This window comes from Siphateles boraxobius, unplaced genomic scaffold, assembly GCF_051911475.1.
Source record: "Siphateles boraxobius isolate OS27281-9 unplaced genomic scaffold, OSU_SipBor_1 49, whole genome shotgun sequence".
NCBI lineage: Eukaryota > Metazoa > Chordata > Actinopteri > Cypriniformes > Leuciscidae > Siphateles > Siphateles boraxobius.
The window spans coordinates 7,062,426-7,078,363 of record NW_027509130.1 but is presented as its reverse complement, the minus strand read 5'-3'; the positions used below and the strand labels follow the sequence as shown (position 1 = coordinate 7,078,363).

General features: G+C 36.9%; 3 protein-coding genes across 11 annotated transcripts in view; 2 read left to right on the top strand and 1 right to left on the bottom strand.

Annotated features, from left to right (window-relative positions):
• Window positions 1-15,938, bottom strand: part of LOC143710998 (MIF4G domain-containing protein B) — a 1,123,636-nt gene that overhangs the window by 207,258 nt on the left and 900,440 nt on the right. The window lies entirely within an intron of this gene.
• The window catches only part of LOC143710977 (uncharacterized), a 223,226-nt gene that overhangs the window by 78,959 nt on the left and 128,329 nt on the right, over window positions 1-15,938 (top strand). The window lies entirely within an intron of this gene.
• Window positions 1,430-15,432, top strand: LOC143710968 (uncharacterized). 6 transcript variants are annotated; one of them, XM_077202246.1, is made up of 4 exons: window positions 1,430-1,779; window positions 2,876-3,119; window positions 12,533-12,597; window positions 12,719-15,432. In XM_077202246.1, coding segments are annotated over exons 3-4 (1,467 nt in total). In that variant the 5' UTR covers window positions 1,430-1,779; window positions 2,876-3,119; window positions 12,533-12,596; the 3' UTR covers window positions 14,185-15,432. The 6 variants fall into 6 exon arrangements, with proteins under 6 accessions (XP_077058361.1, XP_077058360.1, XP_077058358.1 ...); XM_077202245.1 differs by lacking the exon at window positions 12,533-12,597 and having other exon boundaries at window positions 1,515-1,779; window positions 12,677-15,432; XM_077202243.1 differs by having other exon boundaries at window positions 1,515-1,779; window positions 12,557-15,432.

Genomic DNA, 15,938 nt, shown 5'->3' with positions numbered 1-15,938 from the left:
CAAACAGTGACCTCCTTATATCCATTGGCACCTTTGTGAAGACATCATCGATCATGATGATAAAAAGTAGCGGGCTTATCACACTGCCTTAAGGCGTTCCATTGCCCACATCGTATACGGTATGATGGGGCTTTGTGGAAAAGGGGAAGAAATATGGAGTATGCAATCAGGAAAGTACAAGGAGCAATTGATGAGGTGGTGGAGTGGGGATATGATTGGGGGTTTCAGTTAAGAAAAAACACAAACAGTCTTTTTCTCCAGGAAACAAATTAAGGAAGGGATGAAGTTAAATATGTATGGGAAAGAATTGGAAAGGGTTGGAACATTCAAATTTTGGGGAGTTGTTTTCGATTCACGATTAACATGGGCAGATCATATGAAGAAAATAGAAGGAAAATGCAACTAAAGTAGTGTTGCAGGAGACATGGGAGAACGCAAGATTTAATGGAGATAATTTTAGTCGAGTTGGTAATGAGGTAGCAATAGAATTTGGAGTGTTTGATATGAAGTTGAGCCCTGCTGTTATATATATCCGATGGTGGCTCCATGGGTACTTGTTTGGCCAGATATTGACTGGTATTTGTTAGAGTTAAAAAGGAAAGAAAAAGATCGAATAGATTTGATTAGAGCATTCAAATACCATATAAATAAAGATTATAAAGAATTCATACATATATATATATACAGATGGTTCTAAGAAACCTGAGACAGGAGTGACAGGATATGGGGTGGCAATACCTGCAAAAAGAATAGGAATTAATAGAAGAACATCCGATTTTTTAGAAGTATATACAGTGGAAATGGTGGCAGCGTTCGTTGCGTTAAGGTGGGTGGAAAAAACAAGGCAAGAAAAGGTGCTGATATGCTCTGATTCATCCTCAGTCCTTGTGAGTTTAAGGTCTTTTCACTCAAAAAGCTGTCAGGATGTATTGTATGAAGTCCTTCAGTCAGTTACAAGGACAACAAATCAAGGAGGACAGGTACAATTTATGTGGGTTCCAGCACATGTAGGGGTGAAAGGGAATGAGCAGGTGGATGAATTGGCAAAGAGGGCTTTAAAGAAGGAAAATATAGAAATGCAAATTAAAATAAGTAAAGCAGAGGTCAAAAGTATTATCTGGGAAAAAACTAACCAAATGTGGTAAGAAAGGTGGGACAAAGAGGAGAAAGGAAGGCATTTATATCAAATTCAAAAGAGTGTAAAAATAACTAGGTTAGGTGGTGGGCACAGGAGAGAGGACACTGTAATAACGAGGTTAAGGATGGGGCACTGTGCTTTAAACAAATCACTGAAAATGATAGGAAAACATGAGACAGGCTTGTGTGAGTGGTGTCAGGAAGAGGAGTCAGTGGAGCACATAATTATAAGATGTAGGACGTATGAGGTACAGAGAATAATAATGAGGAATAATTTGAGGGAATTAGGGGTGCAGGAATTAAGATTAAAAGGATTGTTGAAGATAGGTTACAGAGCACAGGTTAGAATATTGTTAACTTTTTTAAGGGAAACTGGTTTGTATGCTAGGTTATGAGGATAAATAGGGATATTGGAAAGTATGTAGGGAAATTAATGAATGTGAGTGTGTGTTATAAGGTTGTTGTTTTTTTTTTTTTTAAATCTTTTATGTGGAAACTAAATTGGAAGCCTAATGTCTGATTCACACTCCGGAAGAGAAGGTGGCGGTAATGCATCAAAAGCTGGTTGCCAACCGCCGTTAAAAACAAAGAAGAAGAAGAATTTCAGTGTCGAGTCTTCTTAGGCGAGGAGAGCGGTTTACGGTATTTTTCATCTTTACACAACCATCAAACACAATTTATACATTTTGTTTAAGCGACAGACTCATCTCTGTATTGTTTTCATCGATCACATCGATACTCGTGCGTCTTTTCGCCTTCCTCCTGAAATACACATTTAGTGCAGCAGCAGCGAGCATGAGGAGAATATGTGGAGTTCATTCAGAATCAGACCTGAGATATTTTGTGTTCGTTTGTGTGATTGTCTCGATGTTTGGAGTGAGAACTGTTACTGAATGTCCAGTCAAAGTTTTAGAACTGTGAGGGGAATTGATCTCAAGTGTTGCTGTTGCCATTTCCATGTTTAACTTTTTTTCTTTGTCGACATTTATCTTTGGAAGATTACATTTAACGTTACTTATTAATGTTTATTCTAACACTTTATTGCCCCTGTATGAGTACGTTATCTTTATTGTTTAACGTTAAGAGTTTTATGATCATTGTCAGTTTGTAGTAACATGTTCATTATTTAATTACTTTATTGCAATTAATAGTTATTATAAAGTTGAACTATATTTTGTGTTGTGTGTATATTTTTATGTTGTGGTGATTTGCCTATAACTTAGAGGTTTGCAAATATAGCTTATTTATTTAATATTTTTTTATATTATTGATGATTTATCCATGTTATTTTGTGAGAAATAACACTGTTGTCTTTCAATATAGTTGTTTTACAGGCTTTTATCGTGTATCCTGACTCAAATAATGTATTTCTAACAGAAAACACTTAATAAAAGTGAGATGATCTGCTGATGATGCTGAATGGTTTGTTTAATGAGTGTTGATTGTCTGAGGATCATCAATATTAACAGATCTGCTGAAAACACTCTTTATTTCATGGCAATAGTTCCTGTTTTCACCTCATTTATTATGCTGATGTCTTCAGATCTCCTGTAAATGTACACTTAAAACTTGTTTCTTTGGTGTCAGCAGACTGAGGGGATTTGTTGGTTACTATATGTAGCCTTTGTTTATTTCTGTATGTTTTCAACTGTTTTTCTTACCATTATTTGCATTATTTTATTCTGGTAAAAAAAAGCATAGATACAAACTCCATAATATATATTTTTGATTTTGGCAGATCTACTCCTCACATTACAATTCATCATCAGTGAAGCTCCTCCCACTGCAGTTATACCATCAGTGAAGCTCCTCCTTCTGTAATTATCCAATAAACGCTGGAATATTTCCATCAGCTTCAAGCATCAGAGCATCAGGAAGAGCTGAAATCTGCAAAGACTGAGTTTATTAAAGAGGACAGTGAGAACACTAGTGGTCCAGAACCTGCAGAATGAAACACACTGAAGATCCTGAAGAACAAAGAGGTTGGTGTTTATTCTTCATTCATTCATGATGCTGAAGAACATTCATGTTAGAAACATTCATCCGCCACACCAAAAATCATCCCACCACGGCTGCAGCTTCTCAGTGAGGTCCGATAGTGTGCATACTATTGTGCTATTGTTTAAGCTACACTAAAGGCGTGAAAAACATTGTAAAGCACGATAAAGTTTTCGTGCACGCCAGGCATTACGTCATCACGTTGGAAAGGTCAAGTGGAAGTACCGCCCAGTTGTTTACTAGTGTGGAGAAGGAGGATCATTCAAATTTGATTGTATGTTGAATTACACATTTGTCTTTTTTTCAGTTTATTGTTTAAAATCAACATGACCATCATGACTTTGCGTAAACATACACGCCACTTTCAAATCAAGTGGCGTGTTATCCATACGCATTTTCAGCTATCCACGTGTATGTCCACGGCGAAACGAAACGTCATCTTTTGCTTGTATGTCTGAAGCAAAATGAATATCTACATCTTTTTTCCTAGGATGGTAGGGGAAGAATCATACATGCTATTAACCCCAGTAGGGCTTTGACTTTTGTCCAAAAATCACATTTAAAGTTTGTTTGTATATTAATATTCAAATATTAATTAATAATATTATGACCATTAAATGCCACAATGTTAGGGCTGGGCTAAGGGGGCTAAAGCCCCGAATGTTTTAAGTAAAGTCCCGAATATTTTGTTTCCTTGTCTTTCTTATAGAGTCAAGGCAAGTCATCCTCATTTATATAGCGCTTTTAACAATGTAGATTGTTTCAAAGCAGCTTTACAGAGATAAAGATATAATTTAAGGTAACAGAGATTGGTTTGGTTTTATAGTGGTTCTTGAACAATGTTTTTTCCAGCTAAAGTTAGTTTTGATTGATTCACTTCCGTCTAAATGATAGTTTGTTATTAAATTAGGGGCCGCTAAGACGACACCGTTCTCTCTAAACAGACTTTAAACGTGAACCTGTGATAGACGCTGATGGCGTTCACATGCGCATTAAGAATTGATTCTATAGTTATGTGCGTTTGAATATATGTGCGCAGGTTTATAATTCCTTACAAACCATGCCTAAACAAACTACTTGTCTATAAATTTTGATGCAGAATTTTTATTTTATCTTATCACTTCGGGTAGGTACGCGAACCGAAAAATTCCACAACGCTTTATCTGTAACAAGTGTTAGAGCAGAACAATTAATCAGAAAAACAAATTTGAATAAGATTACAGCTGCCACGATTACCTAATCATGAAAAGTGCGTAGGCTATTACAGTTTTATTTATATTTTTATCTCTGCATTAAAGGTACTTGTAACGTGCTTTTGCAGCGTTGAGCATTGTAGCCAATCACAGACATGTCTGTTGAACGCATCAGCCAATCAGAGGCGTTTAAATGATTCTCCGTGGTGAAGATGTGTTTTGCACGAGCTCAGAGTTCTACACTTTTCGCAAACCTGTCATTATTATTGGCAATAAACTTAAGATGCAAATAAGAGATTCTTGGCAATGTATTTGATATTCTTGATGATGCTATGATGCACTCCCATTACATGATGTCTTAAAGTTCAGCGGTCTAGCTCATCGATGTCAAAATGATTAAAGAAGCTGGGGCTTAACTTACCGTTCACAGGATGTTAACAGTGAACGAATACATGGTAAAATGTAAGTAGCGCCACACGTTGCTTTTCAAATTGTCAGGAGTGTAGATTTAAAACTCCCCGTCAGGCGTTGTTGTTGTTGTAGGCGTTGACGCGGCCATTGTTTTGATATACAAAATAGGCGCTGCGCTAACCAGGATGCTAACGTCACCTACAGGAGTCCAGATGACCAATAATTGCCTTGCTAGGCGTGACTTCACCAGGCGTGAAAAAGCCTCGGAGTCTGAATTGAAAACAACGTTTACAGGCAAACACATTTACAAAAAATAATGCCCATAACAGGTTTGAATATTAAAGGCTGCCTAATATTAGTTAGAATATCATTATTTTTGTAAATATTCGAATTATATTCGAATAACTAAGTTCGGAGTTAAAGCCCTAAACCCCAGTGACAGGTAGGTTTAGGGACGGGGTTGGGGTAGGTCATATATTTATATATAGTAAAAAAACGATTATGCGTGTTGATAGCACGCCAAAAATGGAAATACGAATTGGCGTGTCATACATACGCTATTTCATGAGATCAGTCTGTTAAAATGGTCCTTTCGTGTGCGTATCCTGGATGTTTAATGATGTCCAGCGTGACCTCTCCAACGTGATGACATAATGCCTGGCGCTTCGCAGACCAGCACAAGACGAACCATTGACATGAACACTATATTTAAATATTTGTAACAAGTGTTACCTGAATTTTGTGCATATTTTTTACAAACATGTATAACAAATGATAATCATTCCAAAATCAGAAAATTTACAATCTACTCTGCTTTACTGCAAACATTTGTGTTCTTTCTCACAGTGAAATTCCCTTGATCTTGCGGTTCTTGAACGGCCCCTAAAAATGTAAACGTTTTAGTAGTTTTTAACATAATTAAATATCAATCTAAATGTTGGTGTCAAAATAAAGGCACTATTGTGTATTTTAATGTTCATATGTTAGATAAGTGCCATTGATCAAACATACAGTGGGTACGGAAAGTATTCAGACCCCCTTAAATGTTTCACTCTTTGATATAATGCAGCCATTTGCTAAAATCATTTAAAGTGCCCCTATCATGGCATTTGAAATGTACCTATTTTTGTTTTGGGAGTTCCCAAAAACAGTTTCACATGCATGCAAGGACAAAAAACACTTTAATTGTCTTAGAATATGCATTTATTTTTACCTGATTTGCTCAATGACTCAAAATGATTCGTTCAACGATTAATTTTTCCCAACCCCTCCTTTCCGTGTATGGAGGACCAAACCTGCAGAAATTAAAAATTAATAAATGAATAAATAAACAAATAAATATGCGAATACATGTAAAAATAAATAAATAAATGACTATTTATACTTTTATTTCCTTATTTATGTATAATTATATTTTTTCCACATTTATTTATTTTTTCATTTATTTATTTATGCATTTATTTATTTTCAATTTAATTTATTTTCACATTTATTTATGTATATATGTATTTGTCGACATTTATTTATTTATACATTTATTTATTTATACATTTATTGCTTTAGTATGCTAATGAGGGGGGCGTGTTTTACCTAAGACATAGCAGTCGATCTCAGAGTGGCAGTACTGAAGCATTGAGGCCACAGTGACACCTTGTGGTGTGACCAAACAATACGCAAGAGGTTTGTGGGGGAAATCATGGCTGTAAAACATCAGCAGGTCGGGATTTCTAAAATGTCTGGGCACACATGAACAGAATCCGTAGATAACAGACACGGAAGCGCGTCAAAATTATCCACTATTTACCACATTTTATGATATGCATTGTAGATCCGTACACAGAAGCTAACTGCATTTTTAATGTAGCCTATCTTCCAAAAACAATGTTGACGGCAACAAACTTTTCCATAAAGAGGTAAATAAGGTAAATAAAGAGAAAATAAATAAATGAATTAAAAATATTATAATTGAAATAATTGAAAGAACAACATTATAGTATTACAACATTACAATTATAATATTTTAATTCATTTATTTATTTTCTCTTCCTTGCCTTTCATGGTTGTAAATATGATTTGAGTCTTCATTGCTGTTATTTATTGTAATTTGCAACTACGTCGGCCTTTTGAGAATTGTAAAAAAATACAATTTTGTTAATAGCCTATTGTTTGTTCAAAGCCTATTTTGTATGTAAATTGGTTTATTTCTCAAAAAAAAACTTTCTTCCGCCACCTCGCAAACAACAAAATTAATAAATAAATGCCCCAATTAAAAATGGTGTAAAAAAGCCTATGTATGTGACAATTTTATTATATAACATAATATGATATACTAGCACACGGGAAGTGTGTTGAAAAATACTTTTTCTTTATTTTTTGCTGTTTCTTCAGAAAAAGAAAAAAAGTTCCAAACTCCACAGAACCGCTGCGACTCTAAGCAACACGTGGTGTTTTCTTACTGAACGAATCAGTAGCCTATTTGAACGAATCGTCTGAATTAATTATTGAACTCACTCGTTAAGACGGTGGCCTACTTTCTGTTTTAGTTTCATACTTAAAAGTATAATTTCATCGATTCTATCATTAAATATTTTAACATTCAAAATATTATATAAAAAATGAATCTCATAACATTTACGCAACTGTAATTGCAGTGTAAATGCATCCATGGCTCCTCTGCATTAACAGTCTGTGTAAATAATATCTAATGCCATTCAGAGTCAGCGTCAGTCCCACATCTGCAGTGTGAAGATGGATTTTGTTGAAACTGATTTTACTGGTGACAGCCCTACAGTAGTGCCTTATTAACTGAATTGATCAGTTAAACTTAAGGACTTATAGGCTATATTATGATGCATATAGCCTATAATAAGGTTTTTAAAAAATGCCCCAGGAAATCAATTTATAGCGGAAATTTCACCTCTTTATGGAAAAGTTTGTTGCTGTCAACATTGTTTTTGGAAGATAGGCTACATTAAAAATGCAGTTAGCTTCTGTGTACGGATCTACAATGCATGTAAAAAAATTTGGTTAATAGTGGATAATTTGATGCGCTTCCGTGTCTGTTATCTACGGATTCTGTTCATGTATGACCAGACATTTTAGAAATCCCGACCTGCTGATGTGTTACAGCCATGTCCGGAATAAAGAGAAGGCCTATGTATGGTAAACCTATATAGCTATATACAGTTAGGGCATATTAAAGGACATAAACCGTGTTATAAGATTTTGGCCATATTGCCCATCTCTAAGTCATTTATTTCCTGCGTGACCTGTAAAGTCACGTCCACAAACCTCTTGCGTATTGTTTGGTCACACCACAAGGTGTCACTGTGGCCTCAATGCTTCAGTACTGCCACTCTGAGATCGATTGCTATGCCTTAGGTAAAACACGCCCCCCTCATTAGCATACTAGAGCAATAAATGTATGAATAAATAAATGTATAAATAAATAACTAAATGTATTGATAAATAAATGTAGACATAAATGCATATATACATAAATAAATGTGAAAATAAATAAAATTGAAAATAAATAAATGCATAAATAAATAAATGAAAAAATAAATAAATGTGGAAAAAAGATAATTATACATAAATAGGGAAATAAAAGTATAAATAGTCATTTATTCATTTAATTTACATTAATTCGCATATTTATTCATTTATTTATTAATTTATTCATTTTTAATTTCTGCAGGTTTGGTCCTCCATATGCGTGACGCTAATCTACGGTGATTTGTCAAATGACCCAGTCAGTTGCATCATTTACATTGTGATAATAATGATGGTCTCCTGCTTTGTTGTAAAAAATAACTCGACATTAAGGCTTTTCCGCTTGTCCGGGACAAGTGGATTTTTTGTAGGACAAGTGGAAGAGAAAATTAGCTGTCCCTCTGGACAAGTTAAATTTCAAACAAAATAAATGCCATGTTACTTCACGTTATGTGCCACTCATTGCGTCTATTTTACCGATTTAATTTTACCGATTTGAAACTAACACATTTTTCGCGCTGCCTGTGAATGTCCTGAATGTGAATCACAGGAAGACGCGCGCCAGTATAATGCCCATGCACAGACTGTGCGCCAGAATACAGTTATCTTTCGCGCTTGAACAAACAATAACACACACAATTATGCCAAAATGTCGTTTGTCGAGTATCTTCATAAAATAAGAGCCGTCTTATTATGGACATAAAGACTCGTGAGAGAATGAGGCGTGGGTGAGATCTGCATCTCTGTCAGAAAGCAGCTGGTCTTAAAGGGCCAGCTGCCAATAAAGTACTGTCAGGAAAAATTAATCAAAAAACAAAGGGAACAGAGAAAATTACTCACTGCTCTTGACTAAAGAACTTGTGTAGCTTTAATAAGGATTAGTCTATATATGATTTTGTTTTGTTTGATCACTTTATTCAATTTCTGTATATGTCCTGTTAGACAGTTAATTTTTTATCTAGACAATGGCTTATTGATCATTATAGACGTTATCCAATCATTTAGTTGTTATTGCTTATTTCAGAATTATCACTAATCTGTGTGTGCATTTGCTTTAGAACCAAACAAGTTGACTCATGAAACCATTTGTTTATTATATCACAATTGCAATATTGATCTCAATAATTGCAATATGATATTTTCCTCAAATCGTGCAGCCCTAGATAAAATTATAAATCTTTACCCGGACAATTGACTTTTGTGCATGGACAATTGAAACGTAAATTTACTTGTCCAAAGGACTTGTCCGAACGACAATTTACTTGTCCGAAGGACAAGTGCCTCAAAAAGTTAATGTCAAGCCCTGCTCAGAGAGGGAATAATTTGATTTAGGTTTATGTTAGCGCCCATAGCCCACAGCTCGGTGGTAAACACCCAATCAAGTCATTGTTTGCGTTAGCCCAACGCAGAAACATATTGATAAAGCACTGCAGTAGGAACGTTAGCTACACCAAGTACCAACAATAATACCCACGAGTAAAAACCAAGTAATAACAACGACAAACATTTGACATATTTCTAAACAATTGAGAGCGAACACGTTGCTGTTAGATGGAGACCTAGAAGCTGCGCGGAGCGTTCACAACACACAACAAAATATGTATTGAGCATGCTACAGAAAACATAACAGCAAACATTATTAATAATACTTGCAGGTTGTGATTTGGAGGAGGATGAAGCTGATCCATATACACTGGGTACTGAGCCCTCCTTCAGTATCAACCGGCTTGCGAATCCACAGTTGAATTAATTTATGTTTGTGAAGGATTCGTCATTAAAATGATGAGAACACAACACAAGGCTATACTGTTGTGGTATAGTGCAAATATGAACTTTAACCACTGATTCTTAGGGCTGTCGCGGTGAAGGAATTTCCCTTGTGGTAATTTTGAGTGGCTCAATAGCGCGATATGCGGTTTTACTGCCATTTATTTATTTATTTATATTTTTTTGTTGCTATATAAATACGTGTTATGATGTGGTCAGCATACACAAAAACAATGTAACCAATTAAACAGTCTTGTTATCATTATTAACATATTTAACATTCAATACACATGGTACGAACTACGAAGGGTGACCTTATGAAAAAAGAAAACGTGGTTCGCGGTTGCTGCGGTTACTTGCATTCCTCTGCGGTTGTCCTGTCAAAAGCGTGGTACTGCAATATTGCGGTATCGCGACAGCCCTACTGATTCTTCACATGCTCGTCCCTGGGCAGTGAAAACAAAGTGGCTGTACTATCTTTGCATTGTAGAACACATCGTCTTCTCGACATGCTGCTATTCAGCTGAAGTATTTGAATGTGTTCAAGTTTATACTTGCTGCGTGCGGCCAATATGCTAATGTTTCGTATCTACGTCACTACGAAATGGCTAATGACTCGTTTAAAAAACAATTCATTTCATTGACTCAGAGTCGACTCTAACTTTTGAAAGACAATAACTTTATATACGGTGCACTTTCAGATATAAAATTTTGCAGGATGTTTTCATTCACTTAGAGCTATATTACACACTTTTTTTCCCTCTTTATTGTACACACAGCATCCCATATTGACAGAAAAACACAGAATTGTTGACATTTTTGCACATTTATTAAAAAAAAAAACTGTAATATCGCATGGTCCTAAGTATTCAGACCCTTTGCTGTGACGCTCATATATTTAACTCAGGTGCTGTCCATTTCTTATGATCATCTTTGAGATGGTTCTACACCTTCATTTGAGTCCAGCTGTGTTTGATTATACTGATTGGACTTGATTAGGAAATCCACACACCTGTCTATATAAGACCTTACAGCTCACAGTGCATGTTCTGGCTGGCTGTTCCAGAGCAAATGAGAATTATGAGGTCAAAGGAACTGCCTGAAGAGCTGAATTGTGGCAAGGCAGAGATCTGGCCAAGGTTACAAAAAAAATTCTGCTGCACTTAAGGTTCCTAAGAGCACAGTGGCCTCCATAATCCTTAAGTGGAAGCGTTTGGGACGATCAGAACCCTTCCTTGGTCCGTCCGGCCAAACTGAGCTATCGGGGGAGAAGAGCCTTGGTGAGAGAGGTAAAGAAGAACACAAAGATCACTGTGGCTGATCTCCAGAGCTGCAGTCCGGAGATGGGAGAAAGTTGTAGTAAGTCAACCATCACTGCAGCCATCCACCAGTCGGGGCTTTATGGCAGTGTGGCCCAAAGGAAGCCTCTCCTCAGTGCAAGTTTCCTAAAAAACACCTGCAGGACTCCAAGATGGTGATAAATAAGATTCTCTGGTCTAATGAGACCAAGATAGAACTTTTTGGCCTTAATTCTAAGCGGTATGTGTGGAGAAAACCAGGCACTGCTCATTACTCTTGTCCAATACAATCTCAACAGTGAAGCATGGTGGTGGCAGCATCATGCTGTTGGGGTGTTTTTCAGCTGCAGGGACAGGACGACTGGTTGCAATTGAGGGAAAGATGAATGTGGTCAAGTACAGGGATATCCTGGACGAAAACCTTCTCCAGAGTGCTCTGGACCTCAGACTGGGCTGAAAGGTTCACCTTCCAACAAGACAATGACCCTAAGTACACCACTAAAATAACGAAGGAGTGGCTTCACAACAACTCCATGACTGTTTTTGAATGGCCCAGGCAGAGCCCTGACTTAAACCCAATTGAGCATCTCTGGAGAGACCTGAAAATGGCTGCCCACCAATGTTTACCATCCAACCTGACAGAACTGGAGAGGATCTGCAAGGAGGAATGGTAGAGGATACCCAAATCCAGATGTGAAAAACTTGTTGCATCTTTCCCAAAAAGACTCATGCCTGTATTAGATCAAAAGGGTGCTAAATACTAAGCAAAGGGTCTGAATACTTAAGACCATGTGATATTTCAGTTTTTCTTTTTTAATAAATGTGCAAAAATTTCAACAATTCTGTGTTTTTCTGTCAATATGGGGTGCCGTGTGTACAATGATGGGAAAAAATTAACTTAAATGATTTTAGCAAATGGCTGCAATATAACAAAGAGTGAACAATTTAAGGGGTTCTGAATACTTTCCCTACCCACTGTATTTAATAGTTCTCACTACAGAAACATGGGATTTTTGCCTATGGTTTTTTTTTTAAATAACCGAAAGATCAGTGTACATCATTCATGGAAAGTTTCAGGGACGTATAATTAATTTATAAAAATACTTAAATTATTGTAATATTTTATAGCAGTTGTATCTGGAATAATTTTTATGTCCATTCACTCCATTATTTTTCTCTTTTAATTATTTTGATTATTTAGAAAATTTGAAATTGAGAGTTTTTCTTTCATGCCAGACCCGATGGAAGAGGAGAGTGAAGAACTGAGTGAAGTGGAGGAGGAGAGAGAAGAACTGAGTGAAGTGGAGGAGGAGAGAGAAGAACTGAGTGAAGTGGAGGAGGAGAGAGAAGAACTGAGTGAAGTGGAGGAGGAGAGAGAAGAACTGAGTGAAGTGGAGGAGGAGAGAGAAGAACTGAGTGAAGTGGAGGAGGAACATCATGTCAAATCTGGAGAAAAACCTTTGAGTCGCTCAAAGACTAAAATAAAATTAAAGAAAAGAAAAAGCAAGAAATCTTTCACCTGCACTCAGTGTGGAAAGAGTTTTGCATACAAACAAAAACTTGAGATTCACATGAGAGTTCATACTGGAGAGAAGCCGTTCACCTGCACTCAGTGTGGAAAGAGTTTTGCATACAAACAAAAACTTGAGATTCACATGAGAGTTCACACTGGAGAGAAGCCGTTCACCTGCGATCAGTGTGGAAAGAGTTTTACATACAAACAAAAACTTGAGATTCACATGAGAATTCATACTGGAGAGAAGCCGTTCACCTGCACTCAGTGTGGAAAGAGTTTTGCATACAAACAAAAACTTGAGATTCACATGAGAGTTCACACTGGAGAGAAGCCGTTCACCTGCGATCAGTGCGGGAAGAGATTCACAGAAAAAATAAAGCTTAAAGACCACATGAAGATCCACACTGGAGAGGGGCTGCACCCATGCAATCAATGTGGAAAGTGCTTCACAAACAAACATAATCTTAATGTTCACATCAAACTTCACACCGGAGTGAAGCAATATCCATGCAATCAGTGTGGGAAGTTATTCGGCCGATCCACACACCTTGAAAGTCACATGAGAGTTCAAACCGGAGAGAAGCCATTCATGTGTGAAAAGTGTGAAAAGAGATTCTCAGGCAAACAATATCTTAAGATTCACATGAGAGTTCACACCGGAGAGAAGCCGTTCACTTGCCAACAATGTGGGAATAGTTTCAGTCAATTAGCACACCTTAATGCCCACATGAGGATCCACACCGGAGAGAAGCCGTTCGCATGTGATCAATGTGGGAATAGTTTCAGTCGTTTAGCAAACCTTAATGTTCACATGACTATCCACACCGGAGAGAAGCCGTTCGCATGCGATCAGTGTTGCAAAAGATTTCTTAGGGCATCACACTTGAAGAAACATCTGACAGTTCATATGAAGGAGAAGCCACATTCATGTCCTGCGTGTGGAAAGAGTTTTTCACTTCTGCAATATTTACAAATTCATCAGAAAATACACACTGGTGTGAGAGAGTACAGGTGCTTTGAGTGTGAGAAGACTTTTGCAACAGGGAAAGATTTAAAACGGCACCAGAGAATTCACACAGGAGAAAAACCTTACATGTGTTCACACTGTGACAAGAGATTCAATCAGTCAGAACATCTGAAATCACATGAGAGGATCCACACTGGAGAACAACCTTACAAGTGTTCACACTGTGACAAGAGATTCAGTCTGTCATCAAATCTGAAAGCACATGAGAGGATCCACACCAGAGAGAAGCCGCACACTTGTGATCAGTGCGGAAAGAGTTTCTCTATTAAAACTCACCTGAAGCTCCACATGAAGGTCCATGCAGTGGAGAAACCACATCAACACAGTCTGAGATCAGGTAGATAAGAAGTTCATCTTTATGTGCTGAAAGACAAAAGCTGCTTTTCCACCTCCAAAAAAGGTTCCAGTTGTGTTTCCACTTGAGCCTAGTACGGCACGGCAAAATTACAAACCGTTCTCGGCCCAGAACTCTCAGCACACATGGCTAACTGTGAACCGTGATGGAAGAGTGTGTGTACAGGGCTCTATGTTAACTTTTTTTTATTAGGAGCACAGTCCAAAATTTATGAGCACATGTAGCCGGTCGATTTAGGAACTTGAGTTTAATTTTATATATTTTTTTATGTGCAAAGAGAAATGTTGTTTAAACTGTTAACTTCAGCAAAACTTGTGTTCAATTTACTATTTTCAATAGTTCCGATCGGGAGTTCCTACCAATTGTTGTATGTGGGGTCTTAATTAGTGGGACACCGAAGGAAATTATATCGCTTCTCCTTTAAGTGTTCGCGCAGATGCATAGTGTATGCGAACGGAGAAGCAGAGGGAGTTTTTCTCTCTCACATTTGTCTTGCATTTACTGTTTTCTTGTAATGTAATCACTATATTTATGATGCTAAAACACTGTTGAGAGTTTTTGTAATATTGTGTATCAGTGTGATTAGCTGATTTTCCTTGAAAGTGGCTTTTTTTACCGTGTTAAAATAAGCGCTTCATTTTCACGTGCATCTTTCAATGCAGGAATGAGAGAGTAGGCCATCCGATGTTCGATACTAATTATTGACTCACTACTCTGTTAAAGGTATGTTTCAATTTGTGATTATTAATTTGACTGGTTATTTTGTAATTTGTGAACTTCATTTGATGGTTGTGTGCCTCAGTATATTCAACTATCTTCATACGAATTACCATGAGGTATATTTTCATGCAATGAGACTGTGATTGTGGGGGAAAAAAACAATTTTTTAGTATTATACACAGTGGTTCAACAATAAAAATCTGATGCACTTAAAGTTTGCAGTACATTTATTAGTACATTTTTGAGAATTTACAGTATGTTTGTATGTTAACTTTTACAAATATGTTCTATTTATGTTTTCTGTTTGTGGAGCTCTGTTATGTGGGGTAATTCATCATCGACATTTATACATTAAATAATATATATATATCGCTTCTCCTTTAAGTGTCCGCGCGCAGATGCATAGTGTATGCGAACGGAGTAGCAGAGGAATGAGAGAGTAGGCCATCCGATGTCTGTATACTAATTGACTCACTACTCTGTTAAAGGTGAATAAATTGCATGTGTCCATCATCCCATTCATCGGGTGGGCGTGTTTCTGTGGTGTCCGGAGGTTACCATTTGAAGTCTGCTACACACAGACAATTGAAAGTTTTTTTTGTGTGTGTGAAAGTGTGAAAGTCCGCGTACAAACATTGTTGGCACTGATAATTCTGCACTGGCTTCTTTGCTGTATTTGCACAGCATAACATCTTTATCTTACTCTCATTGTAGCCACGGAAATGCGTCTAGCCATTTTCTTTGGAACTTGTATTGTTTAACGTTACCTGTCACTGAAATTGTCGTCTTCTTACAATGAACAACTTTTTGTTCGAAGCTACTCCCTTCTGCCTAATTTGAGACAGAACTTTTAGAGTAAAATGTGATACTCTTCATCCCAACACAAGATCATTTCAATGCCACAGTTGTTGTCTCAACTTTTTCACGTCGCTTGGTTGACTGACTTCAGAAGCAACCAATATCGCAGTGCGAAACGTCACTCTTGATGCATAACGTACGTGTAAGGGCATTTGGGAGTTAAAAG

Coding starts and splice junctions, on each gene's coding strand:
- LOC143710968 (XM_077202241.1), top strand. CDS start 3,086: ATGAAACACACTGAAGATCCTGAAGAACAAAGAG. Junction 3,120..12,532: donor AGATCCTGAAGAACAAAGAG/GTTGGTGTTTAT, acceptor CTTTCATGCCAG/ACCCGATGGAAGAGGAGAGT.